Consider the following 13,707-nt stretch of genomic DNA (forward strand, 5'->3'; position numbering starts at 1 on the left):
AGAAACTCTGAAAACACAGAGTGCAAAGCCAATTTAAAGATCACAGATAGAGTGGGTCAGTCAGTTAAGTGTCCGACTTCAGCTCCGTTCATGATCTCACTGTGAGTGAGTTCAAGTCCTGCATCGGGCTCTGTGCTGACAGCTCGGAGCCTAGAGCCTGCTTCAAATTCTGTGTCTCCCTCTCTCTCTGCTCCTCTCCCACTCATGCTCTATCTCTCTCTGTCTCTCAAAAATAAATAAATGTTAAAAAAAATTTAAAAAGAAGATCACAGATAGAGGGGCGCCTGGGTGGCTCAGTGAGTTAAGCATCCAACTTTGGTTCACGAGTTCAAGCCCCGTGTCTGGCTCTGTGCTGATGGCTCGGAGCCTGGAGCCTGCTTGGGATTCTGTGTCTCCCTCTCTCTCTCTCTCTGCCCCTCTCCTGGTGGTGCTCTGTCTCTCTCTGCCTCTCAAAAATAAATAAACATAATACAATTGTTAAAAGATCATGGCTAGAACCAGAGAAACCATGGGTGGCTGCTTGTTACAAGGAAGGGGCACACAGTTTCATATCAGACTGGCTTGGATTGGCATCCTAGCTAAGCCAGTGTTTCAGGTCGGGTTCCTCAAAAGCAGACCCTGAGGCGTGGATTTGTGTGCAAGTGATTTAGTGAGAAAGTTCTCCCAAGGGAGACCAGCGAGGGTCGGAGAAGGTAGGACAGGGGAAGGAAGGAAGGAGGCCAGGCAAGATGGGATCTCAGGCAAAGTCAGCCTTGGCCTGCCCCCCCACCCTGCCAGGGGAGCTCTGGAGCAGAGTGACACCAGGGTTTGTCCTGTCTCCACACAAGGAAGTTGGGCACCCATAATCCTTTACCAGTCAGTACTGGGCAGCTCCAGGCCTACTGGGGATGCCCTCCCTGTCAGAACAAAGAGAACAGCCCTCGGAAGGAACACAGTCTCCTCTCTTCCTCTGAAGAAGATCTAACATGCAAGTCAGAAGCTGGGGGATGGACACCCAGAATTGGGAAAACAGGACCCAAGGATATCCGGGCGAAGCACCAAAAATGTCCACTATGTATACAGTCACCCTGTCACATGGTCTGCATAGGCGGGGTCATATGGCTGCAGCCCGGAACCTCAGTTTCCCCAACGATAAAGTTAAGGTACTGGCACCCATGTCAATAGCCTCAATGCAAAAACTGGACATATGTCAAACGCCCAGCATACAACAGGTGCTCAATTAATGGTGGCTGTTTCGAATAACAATGGCACCTGAAATGTGCTTCAACAATGCTGTACCTCTGGCAGTTGCCTGAATGTGATGTGACTTCTCCTCCAGCTAAAAGTGAGCCCCTGAAACGCTCTGCTCATCTTCTTTCTCCCCTGAGGCACGGTCCCTTTCCTGGAATAGCATTCTTCAGACACTTTCCCGGCCGGCCGGCCTCCGTCAGCTCTGCCCTCTGGGTGAACACTTCTTGTCTCCAGGAACACAAGTCCATGACTTCGCACCTGGTACGTTCTGCACGATTTGCACCCCTGCTCTGCTCTCCTATGCTATTCTGTGAGACCCTTGATGGCAGAGCCTGCGTGTGTCTTATTTGTTTCGAGATCCCCAACACCTTTTCAGGGTCTAGCACATATTGAAACAAAACCTGTCTGCGGAGCAAACCTCTGTTCTCTCCCCCTTTCTTGAACAGCTGATCACACTGTGGTGTCTGAAAGGTGTTCTCTCCCTTCCACCAAATCTCGCAAACCCACTGGCATCTGCTGACAAGGTCAGTTTTTCTCATTAGAGACCACATAACATTCGGTAAAGAAAAAAAAGCTCTAATCTCATCTCAGAGCAAAAGAACCTTGGTGCTGACGGGCCCCAAAAACCCACCCCACCGGGGCCAAGCTACTCACGCTTGCAGATGACCTTGTCGGACCAGCGCCTGTTTGACTGGCAGATGAGCTGGGAAGAACCATGCAGCTCATAGCCCTTCCGGCAGCGAATGTCGCACCTGGTTCCCAGGGCTGTTTTGTAGTATCCTCCTTGAGGGGCCCTGCAGTACACATCCCCATACTTCACCTTGATGGGGGAGCACCATGGGGTGTCTGCAGGTCGCAGAAACAAAGGAGGGGAGAAATAGGAAATGACATCTTTAGAAAATGTGTCTCCTCATTCTCAAAGTCCCTGGCTGACTGCACTCTATATTTTGGAATCTCTTAAGGAGTCGTTTAAGGTGTCTCTGGGTGGGGAGGTTACGATCACAGGACTAGGTGTCAGACATATCTGTCTATGGATCCGAGTTCCTCCATTACTAACTGTGTGATCTTGGACAAGTTACTGAACCTCTCTGAGTCAATACCAATACCTCTGTCCCAGGGCTCTTTTAAGGATAAAAAAAAAAAAAATAATGCATATCAAACACCTAGCACAGTGCCTAGCACATAGCAAATATTCAATACATGCTTGTTCTTGTTGGCATTTCCCTTGAGGAGATAACATAATTCTTCTTTTGAAGGCATTTGATATCATTGTAAACCCTAACCCCAACCATCCATACATAGTGGCAAGGAAGTCCATAATTGGTTAGGTTTTTTTTTTTCCCAAATCTGCATGCATATTCTCTGTAAAAACTCATAATACTATTTTAACTCATGTGAACAAAGCTGCAATTTCCAAGGTTTTACCACAGGAGATAATTTTGGCTTAAAGTCACAGAACAATCGCTTCCCATAGGGAAGCAACTCCCCTTTTCAGACGTCCCCGGTTAGGCCCCATTCAGGTAAGAAAGTGTCACCAATGGTAAAGCTCCCAAATGGCAAAATTCTGGCGTGTTTTGATTTTTGTCTAGTAGTTGCCCGGAGCACAGCTAAGAGAACGCTGACAAATCTGAGCCTCTCCCCTGTGCCTTTGGAAGGTACTTGCTGAAAGCCATAAAATTGTTAGGGCAAGGCTGGCTCATTGGTGGGGAAGTTCCCACAGTGCCCACCTCACAATCTACCACGAGTGGAGCCTGCCTCGCTCCCAATGCCTCCGAGCGGAGCCCCCTCCCCACAGCTGCCAGGCTCCTCTGCACCTGGGCTGTCCGTGAGTGGGGTGCGTGCGCCATCATGTGGCCAAGGAGGACACCTTCTCTGACTTCCCAAGGAATTTTCTGAGGATGTGTTTCTGACTGCTTCTCAGCCATGAAGACCAAGTCATGTCCAGGGCTTGTGCACAGACCGTTTTGGGTTTGTTTTTTTTTTTTCTTTTGTGCTTTCAGAACTTCTTTGGCTAATACTTTCATCATATAATGTTTTTGCAGACAGCTGCCACATGGGTCCTACAGTCAGGACTCGAGCAAGTATTTCCCGGACTTTCTGGGTAAAAGTCATGTCCTGCAGGCTTGGCCTGAGGCTGATTAAGTTCGACCATGCGGACGCACGGACACAGGCCTCCAGGAGCTTACATCAGGCCTACGGATCTTCCTTGAACAAAGTTTCCTCTTAACACACACTGTATGTGTGAACATTTTTTTGTTTTTATTTTGTTAAGTTTTTGTTTGTTTATTTATTTATTTTGGGGGGGGGGGGAGCAGGGAAAGGAGAGAGTCCCAAGCAGGCTCCATGCTGTCAGCACAGAGCCCAATGTGGGGCTCAAACTCATGAAACCATGAGATCATGACCTGAACCGAAACCAAGAGTCAGATGCCCAACCAACTGAGCTACTCAGGTGCCCCATGTGCTAGCATTTTTAACTAAGAATAATCTGGACCCTGAAGTAAAGTACAAAACAGCATACATGTCTCCATTATTGTCTTCTAGGTATGAAAGAATTCTTGAACCAATTTTAAATGCCTTGGTCCTTTCTTCAGTGATGGCTCCAGGAAAGCCAGGAAACCAGGAGATTCCACGATCACAGGTATTGATATTTCTTCTGTGATCAAATGATCTTAAGATAAACTCTGGAAAAATCCATAGATGCCTACCACTCAAATAAAACTGAGATTTGGAACCTACCGGCTTCTGTGACTACTAGACGTGAGGTCTGCCTGTCTGTCTCTCTCCCTCCCTCCTTCCCTCTCTCTGCCTTTCTTTTCCAACTCCAACAGGAAAGATCACCTACAAGGAAATTCCCAAATGCTCTTGCTGTTTTGTCTCAAAGAAGCACTTTTTACAGTTTGTCAGAGGATTTCCATGGTAACTAAAAAAGATCTTAAAAACGACCTGTTGTTTTACCTCTTTATCATCTTCCCTACCCCTTCTCAACTCCTTCACTGCCTCGTATCCTTTTAGTTTCCCTGTCTGTCCTGTTCTCCTTCTAGACCGCATTGCTTCTGCGCTCCCCATCTCCGGCCTCCTCCTCTTGCCGCCTGGGCCCCTTTCCTGCCTTATTTTCTGCCATCTCACACGCCAAACTGTGGAAGCCTGAGAACTGGCCTCCAGGGAGAGAAAGTGAAGCCCGCACTGGGGGTGGGGGAAGGGTGGTGAGGGAGAAGTGAATATGGGGGACACAGAGGGAGAGGAGGAAAACGTACTGAACTAGTCAAGTGTGGGGGGTGTAATACCAGGCAAGGACAGGAGCCCCAGGCATACATTCTAATTCCATCCTCTCCCAGCAACCCTGGACAATTCACTACACTTTTCAGGGAATCAGATTCCTCAACTCTAAGCCACAGGAGTGGATTAAATTATTTTCAAAGTCCCATCTAGCTTTGAAGCTGTAGGCTTCAAACTCTGCCTTACTCCTTTCCGATCCCCTGCCCATGCCCGCCTCCTTACTCCTTCTTCTGCCTGCTGAGTGGTCTCTCGTAACCCTTCCAGCTGAAGGCAAAGCCTTTGTGCATTCTGGCTCCCGATCACAACCCCACTGATGTAAAAACGGGAAGAGTGTCCAATTCTTAACTTGTTTTTCACTCAAATGTTGAACACACACCTTCCAGCTTCCGGACTTCTTTTTCAGGAGGGACACGATTTTTGAGGAAGCTAATGTGAAAGCAGCATACCTTCCCTTTAGCACGCATGTTACGGTCGGCTTTGCCACAAATGTACCCAGGACAAGTATTTAAGGCTGGCAGGTACAGTAGAGGATGACCGGGGTATACATACATCACAAATCCACATATTTCAATACAATATTTTCAATGCGATTCCTTTCTGTCCCTCGTTCTGAGTCCTCAAATCCTCCTAGAAGTGCTGGCTGCACATCGAAAGCTGCGCTGTTGTCAACATGTGGGGAAAAAAATCTTGTTTTCATTTATTTGCAGAAGGAATGTTTTGGGGTCATTTTCCAAGAAATCTTCTAAGGAAGATACTGTGACAGTTTCACAGCTCTGCCATAATCATAATTAAAATGTTAGCGACTGACTTGAACTTGAAGTGCACAAAAGCACTAGGAGTTAGAGTGAACTAGCAAGATGTTTAACACAGAGGTTTAGCGAAACAAAGCCGTTACGCTGCTTCAATTAAGACAGGGTTTATTTAGGGAGAACTCTAAATCAGTTATTCAGGAAAGCTTTTTCAGCCCCCACCTTGGCCAAAGCGGTAAGCCTCCCAGTTACCTGGAGTTTCTAGGACAGACTATGTCTTAGAGCAGATGAGTGAGAAGCCAATCTCTGGACACAGAGCTTCAAACATCTGGATTTCACACCTGAATGCAATGTTGGCTAGCTGAAGGACTCTGGGCAACTCACCTGCCCTCTCTAATCTGTGGTTCCTTCATCTATGTATAAGGAATAACAAGATTATCTCAACATGCCCTCCCCCTTCCCTCCATTCATGTGACTGCGCAATGGCATTCCAAGCAAAAGAATCAAAAGCAACGCTTGCCACATTCTGGGAACACAACAAATGTCGTTTACATTTTCCTTTCTTCCTTCTTTTACTTTAACTCAAAGCACTTATTGAGTATATACTCTGTGCCGGACACTGTGCAGGGGCCTGGTTAACAATGGCTTGCCTCTAAAGTGTTATGACTTGAAAAAAAAAAAAAAAAAAACTGGGGTGCCCGGCCTGGCTCAGTCAGAAGAGCATGTGACTCTTGATCTCGGGGTTGTGAGTTTGAGTCCCAAGTTGGGAGTAGAAATTACTAAAATAAACCTGCCAATAAAAACAATTTCCTAAGACATATTTATTCTTAAACACTCATATTTTAGCCATCTAAATATACTGGCACATATTTTAGCCATCTGGTCTACCTTGCACAATTGCAGTGCCATGAGGGGAGGATGAACACTGGGCACGATGAGCTGAGGGCACTGGGCAACTCTACTGCACAAGGGAAGGATCACATGTGCATATATGTGTTTTAGGAAGATTTTTCAAGAAGGGACTCAAAGAAAAAACATTTTTTTAAACCCTCAGTTAATTAAGAAGTGTTAGGAATTGGAATATCTCCTTACCCCAAACACCTAATTAACAAGTTTGTCCTTTGTTTGATTGGTTAGTTCCTGAGGCAATTCATATACGAGCTGTGCATAGGAATGAGTATCTGCATTCACAAATCATAAGAAAACGTGGAATGTGGTGGGAAACACAACTGGACAGACACTGGTCATTATATCAGACTGTTCACTCATGTGAAAAACAACCGAAGGACTGGCCGGTACTACCCTGATTCTCTTACAACTTGGACATATCGCGACAGAGCAGGGCAGTGTCCTCTTGCCAGCCTGTGGGCACATTTCTTGGGCAAAAGTTCCGCAACAGAACTTTATTAACCAATTTTCCTTCACATCATCCGTCCACTGAAAAAGGAAGTAGGTTCAGAGAGAAATCACCTAAATGCACCTTCCCTTTCCCCAGGGCTCCCTAAGCTTCAGATAAATGACTCACCAGTAGAAATATTTGTGGACATACTTACCTGAGCCTGCTTAGAAGTTTCTTGATTAGGCTTTTTATACCTGGTGGGGGGTGGATTGCTGGAAATGTGTAGAGATGGAGTTCTTTATCATTAGAATAAAGTTTCATCTGGCAACACACTCTACTTATCATTTCGGGAGCCAAGCTGGACTCAGAAAGAGCACAGTGAAATGAGCTTATGAAAATCAAGTTTTCCCATTCCCCATTCATCTCAGTACATTAGCAGCACGGGGTCCAGATTCAACCTTAGGTGGTTTACTCTGGACCATTCTGGCTGTAATGTACGAATCAGGCAGAATTCACGGCTTGATTTTCACTTTCATCAGCTAGAGCTTGGCTTTGCAGAAGTAAGGACAGTAAAGAAATTTACGAGAATAAAATGACCACCGCAGTGCTGAAGGACAGCACTTCAGAGAATTCCAAATGCTTTTTCTTTCTTTCATTTCTCTTCATTTTGTTTTTAAATGGGAGCATACGCTTATTAATTTTTAAATACATTTTTTTTCCCCGACAGGTCATTTGAACTTTAATGCATTGTCTGGTCACTTTATTATAGTCTGCTCTGCAGGGCAAAAAGGAAAGTTTTCCTGGCATCAGCAGGTCCCCATTAGCACAAAAGCAAAGCATTCACCTTTATATCTAGCGTGTGAATACCCGACTTCATCATCTTCTAGCGGTGAGTCTCCAGATCCTACAATAAAAAAGAACAGAAACTGCAGCAAGGAGAGCCACATGATATGGACAAATACTTTGAAGCACTGCTTTGGCAACAGTCATGCAAGAGGGGCTTATTAGAACGCAGAGCCAAGAGTGAAAGCTTCGGTGGCCAGGGGCACCTCTCAGAGTGAACCTGGCTGGGCTGAGATTGCCGGAGCCAATCAAAACGAACCTCCGTCTGCTTTGGAATCACCACAAGCCAACTGGAATTCTGGACTCAGGACAGAAAGTCAACTTCACTCTGAGAAGACGCCAATGTATATGAATCTCATGCCAGGGGAGACGCAGTAAAATGTGTGTGACTCAGACATGGCCTATGGTTTCTCCGGCAGTCAAAGAAAACCCAGGAGAACCGAGTGTTTGTGGTACCTGAAAATCAGTCCATCTTGTAAAATGAATTTGGGTGGAGGATAAGGAGGCAAATCAAATGTCTAATCTTAATGACAAAAGAAATGCAAAGCTACTGTGATATATTTGTAGGAAAAGAGGGCCGAAGTCAACAATCTGGATGTTTATTTGGAGCCTCTCACCCAGGCATCACTAAAGTAAAGTTTCTTGATGAGTCTTGCTACCCTTGAAAACCACAGCCTTAGAGGGAAAGTCTGTATTCAATTTTAAAATTTAAACTCATTTAGCAGTTGGAACCAAATCATTTTTAGAATATCCAATACTGAATTCCAGTAAGTGGTACAATCTTAATCTTTAAATTGGTATCAGGGCCCAAACTTCAAAACCTTAATCTTAAATTTACATACCTTTCCCTTTAGACTTCCTGGTCTGATCGCTGACCATGGAGTTAGCACCATCATGGTCACACATTTACCTAGAGGGACAAGGGCAAGGGCAAGCACACTCTCTATCATGAGGCTTTTCAAATCCCCACACAGGATAAGTGAATGAGTCATGGTCCCTGCTCTAGTTATATTCTGGATGAGAGAGAGCATGGAAATTGAAAGCGGGAAGGTGATGAAGGCTGGACCATGTCCATTTGAAAAAAGCCCCTACTCCCCACCTAGGGAAGCCCAGTTCTGTGTCTCTCTTTGCTCCAGGTTTCTGGCCACTCAAACAGGTACAAAGTTACGTAAACTACTCCTCACTCAATAGCAAAAAGTGAACGTGAAGACCAGTATTGCCCTTCAGGAAAGCAATCTAGCTACCTGAATCAAAAGCCTATGTTCAAACCCCTTTATTGAGTCATCCCACTTCTGGGAATCTATCCCAAGGAAATAATATTAAATATAGAAAAAAAATTTGCACACAAAGATTTCTTTGCAACGTCACTTATAATAGCAGAAGACTATAAACAGACCAAATAGTCAATATCATGGTTAAATAAACCACAGCATATTCATTGGATTATACTATAATGGGTCCATTGAAAATAATGTTTATAAAAAGATACAACAGCATGGGAAAAGGTTATAACATTAAGTAAACAATGTGCTATGGCAAAGTTATACAAATGGTGTGATTTATACCAATGTAAAACAACCAAATTCAAAATAAACAATGCTTAGAAGACCTTATGCTAATTGGATGTTTTTCTTCTTTCCTGTCTAAATTTTCTACTATAAACATGTATTACTTTCACAATGGAAAATAAACTTTATTATGCATAGAATTCAGAGAAGCTTAGCTTCCAAGATACATTTTGAATATATTAGAAATGTTTAAGAATCTGCTGTCCCTCTCCTCCCACCCTGCCCCCATTTCTCTCCACATTCAGAGTTGAACTGGATTCCTCAAAGAATTGCTGGATTCTTCAAGTCCATATGGCATAGCTCATGTTAAGTGTCAAGAGATCTATTTCATATTAAGAGCACTTCTTCTGGGGCGCCTGGGTGGCGCAGTCGGTTAAGCATCCGACTTCAGCCAGGTCACGATCTAGCAGGTCCGTGAGTTCGAGCTCCGCGTCAGGCTCTGGGCTGATGGCTCAGAGCCTGGAGCCTGTTTCCGATTCTGTGTCTCCCTCTCTCTCTGCCCCTCCCCCGTTCATGCTCTGTCTCTCTCTGTCCCAAAAATAAATAAACGTTGAAAAAAAAAATTTTTTTTTTAAAAAAAAGAGCACTTCTTCTTCCCCCAAGTTAGCCTGGTCTCCATATCATCTACCTGGGCAGTAAGAGGCTGTGGACTTATATTCCTGGTTCAAAGCAAAGAAGGCAACTGTCACAGGTTGGGTTCTCTGGGAAGTGGCTTGTGAGATGGCGTATAGTGCACAGGAGGTCTATTAGGGATCAACCCCTGTGAAGGGACTAAGAAGGAAACAGGTTTGGACAGAGGGACAAGTCGAGCTTTGATGTCAGCCCAAGGACACCCTCTCAGGTTGGGTATAAATGGCTGAGCCTTTATATTCCTGCCTCCATCAGCCATAGGATATGGCCCACGTTGGAAGGACATGACCACGGGCAAAGCACTCCCAACAGCTGAGGCAGTCTCTGAAGGGGTTGAAAGCTAATGGCTGACCAAGGCCAGCATTGCCTCCAGCTGAGACCACTGGCCCTTCCTTGAAGGAAGATCTGGTCAGGGCAATCCATGACCACCACAACACTTGCTCATTGACAAATAACATGGTGGGGGAGGACACTCCATAGAGAAGGGAAGAGGCTGAGACCTACTGGAGAGGCAGGTGACCCTGGGGTGCACAGTCCCATTTTGCCAGTAGATCAGCATTTTAAGACACATTCGCCACATATTGTTTATTAGAGGGAAAATTAAACATGTGACAATAGGGGAATGAGCAACCAAGTTATCCTCTATCAACAAGCTATTATATACCCACTAATCAAGTTTGCAATAGGGAAATGTGTATGAAATACAGCCAAGGAAAAAAGCAAATACTGCAAACTATATACAGAATGAAGCATAAAACTGAATATACACACACATATACATATAATACTGACCCATGTAGGTCAAATTTGGAATATGATAAGGTAGGAGGACTAATCAGTGGGGGAAAAGGTCAATAAATATGCTAGGATTAAATGGATATGCATATGAAGAAAAAAATGAGTCCCATCTTGCACCACACCAAAAAAACATTTCCAGAGAGGTTACAGGCCTAAATTTGAAAGCCAAAAATGGGAGAAAAAAATGCTGAATATCTGCATGATCATGAGGTAAGGAAAGACTATTAAACAAAACTTACAAACAATAACCTATAAAGGAAAATACTGCTACACTTCACCACACTAAAATGTAAAAATTCTGGGGATGTTTGGGTGGCTCAGTCAGTTAAGTGTACGACTTCGGCTTAGGTCATTATCTCACGGTTCATGGGTTTGAGCCCCACGCCGGGTTCTGTGCTGACAGTTCAGAGCCCGGAGCCTGCTTCAGATTCTGTATCTCCCTCTCTCTCTCTCCGCCTTTCCCCTGCTTGTGCGCTCTCTCCCTCTCGCTCTCTCTCTCTCTCAAAAATAAACAAGCTTAAAAAATAAAATAAAATAAAATAAAATAAAATAAAATAAAATAAAATAAAATAAAATAAAATAAAATAAAATAAAATGTAAAAATTTGGTGTAATAAGAGACACATGAACAAAGTTTAAAGACAAGTCCCAGACTTGGAGAAAATATTTGCAATGCACATAATACAGAATTACTATCCAGGATATACGAAGAAAACAGTCCAATGGAAAGAAATGACAAATATGAACAAGTACTCCTGAATTTAAAGCAAATGGGACAAAATGTTACTAGGAAAGACTCCTGAACCTCACTAGTGATCAGGACAATATATATCAAGATACCAATTCACACCATCAGATTGGCACAAATTTAACTGGCAAGAATGTGTTGATGCGGGAAGTCTCAAGTTCTTTTTAATATTTATTTTTGAGAGAGAGACAGAGAGACAGAGTGTGAGTGGAGGAGGGGCAGAGAGAGAGGAAGACATAGAATCTGAAGCAGGCTCCAGGCCCTGAGCTGTCTGCACAGAGCCTGACACGGGGTTCGAACCCATCAACCTACCGAGCCACCCAGGCACACTGGGAACTCTCAAGTTCCGCTGGTGGAGTACAACTGGTACTACTAGGGTGAAGAGAAGCTTTGCACTGCGTTTGAAACTAACCCTTCAAATCAGCCATTCCACGTCTAGACATATGCCTCAGGAAAAAGAAAAGAGAAAACCTTGATAATGAGCTGAAAGGAGACAGAGATGGTTCACATGACCACCCTGAACACAGCGCTCTCCCTGGCAGGGGTAAAGCAACCATTTTCTTTTCTTCATTTGTTTCTTTGGATGGCCGGCTCAAACCCAAAGTCAAGCATCCTCACTACTGCTTTTACTTAAATTAGAGACTGCAAGGCAGACATTTCAGATTATCTCAATTCGGAATCCTGGCAGAGGTTACCTTTATTAGCATCTTGATTAGCAGCTCACTTACACTGGTCCATCCCCCTCCGCCTAGATCCCAACCCACCATTATCTGTCTCCCTAGCACTGACAGGCGGCAAACAGCAAATGGATTTTGCATACTGCAATAACAATATGCCAGGGAAGAGGGAGCCCACAAAAGCAAGAAGGATCTGTGTTCGCCAAAGGCTGCTGACTGTCAGCCTGTCAGCCATTCTCCTCTTTCTTCTCGCTAAAAGACCCCCAGGTTGTGTTCAGCAGCAGTGTGCCTGTCCCCAGGAGATGAACTATAATGGCTGTAAGTCAGGAATTCCCCTTTGCCAACGACTGTTCCAAGGGTAGGCAAGAAACCCAGTATTGGCCAATGGCAAGTAAAAAGAAGTCTGATTTGGGGGGATGGGGCATATGGGAAAGATTTTCTCCTTGATAAAAGAGAGAACCGCACAAGTAGAAAACTCTTTTGCCCTCTTTTCTCTCCTCCTGTTTTGGAAGCTATTGTGTAAGGATGACTGCCTAAAGCTATGGCAGCCATTCTGCAACCATGAGGTAAGATGTGGCGACTCCTAAAGATTTTCAGCTGAGGATGAAAGAGTGGAAGGATAACAAGAATCTGGGGTCTGTAATGACCTTATTGGGCTACTAAATCAACTTAGACATCTTCCCTCCATACTTCCTGTTAGGTCAGTAATAAATGTCCTCTCAATTTAAGGTTCTATGAGTAGCATTGTTTAGTACTCGCAGCTGAGTGCATCCAAACTGAAGGGAAAATTTACTGCCTATTACTGATAGGGGATAAAAGAAGTGGAAAGAAAATAAATGGATATTAGCCATCCCTCTCCAAAAGTGTCCAGTATATATTCAGCCTAAATGCATACATCAATTTCTATAAAAAATAATGACCAGTCTACAAAATGAACATACTGAACAATACGATAGGACGGACCAAAGATGAACATGTTGTTCAGCGGCTTTTACTTCTAGAGTTTAATAAGCAGTAGAAGAGATTCATACATATTGGGGATGTTCCATAGGGTTACAATGAAAAGAAAGGAAGGAAGAAACAGACAGAGGGTGGGGAGAAGAGAAGGAGGCTCCCTAACACATTCTTCGTTATTTAGGAAAGTCTATTCCTTTAGAATTCTGGTTAACTGAGGTTTTATTATGACAACCATTAATCAGTCCTCATATGGTTCAGATTACCACTCTTTGGAAAGAATGCTTCAGTGCTTCTTCCACACAAATACAAATTCTACATTGGCTCAGAAATCAGAAACTCGGTGCCATGAAGGATTCTGTCCCTCAGCCATACCTGGAGCCAATTCCATTTATAATTCTGCTCTCCTTGCAGAAACCTCATCTAATTCAACAGATTTCCAAAGAAATAGCCACTTTTCTCCCCCACAGTTCAAATAAGGGTCTTCCTGGTCTACTGAATCCCGTGCTATCATTCTGAATGTCCCATGTATTACTGAGGCACCAAATCACCCTTAAGACATATCTGTTATGTGTATTAGAGTTACAACAGGACTTTAGATTTTATTTATTTTTATTTATTTATTTTGAGAGAGCATGCTCGTACTCTTGTGTGAGTAGGGGAGAGACAGAAAGAGAGGGAGAGAGAAAAACCCAAGCAGGCCCCGCACTGTCAGCTCAGAGCCCCATGTGGGGCTCAATCTCATGAACCCATGAGATCACAACCTGAGCCGAAATCAGGAGTCGGACAATGAACTGAGCCACCCAGAGGTTCCAGGGATTTAGATTTTAGAAGGCTAGTAGAATGTTCCTTCTACCACCCTAAAAGTTTTCTCGTGGTTGTGGGGGGGAGCATTT

At 44.2% G+C, this 13,707-nt stretch overlaps 1 protein-coding gene across 3 annotated transcripts in view; it reads right to left on the reverse strand.

The window, feature by feature from the left end:
* Positions 1-13,707, reverse strand: part of SRPX (sushi repeat containing protein X-linked) — a 111,081-nt gene that overhangs the window by 53,342 nt on the left and 44,032 nt on the right. Inside the window, exons 1-3 of one of the 3 annotated variants that reach the window (XM_027054122.2) lie at positions 8,280-8,329; positions 7,439-7,498; positions 1,885-2,076 (exon numbers count right to left, since the gene is read on the reverse strand). In XM_027054122.2, coding sequence (XP_026909923.1) covers positions 1,885-2,076; positions 7,439-7,498; positions 8,280-8,316 — 289 coding nt within the window. In that variant the 5' untranslated portion in view covers positions 8,317-8,329. Of the gene's footprint in view, positions 1-1,884; positions 2,077-7,438; positions 7,499-8,279; positions 8,330-13,707 lie in introns of those variants that run through there. The other 2 variants (XM_027054121.2, XM_027054123.2) reach the window with 2 other exon arrangements.

The sequence above is a fragment of the Acinonyx jubatus genome, chromosome X (genome assembly GCF_027475565.1).
Source record: "Acinonyx jubatus isolate Ajub_Pintada_27869175 chromosome X, VMU_Ajub_asm_v1.0, whole genome shotgun sequence".
Lineage (NCBI taxonomy): Eukaryota > Metazoa > Chordata > Mammalia > Carnivora > Felidae > Acinonyx > Acinonyx jubatus.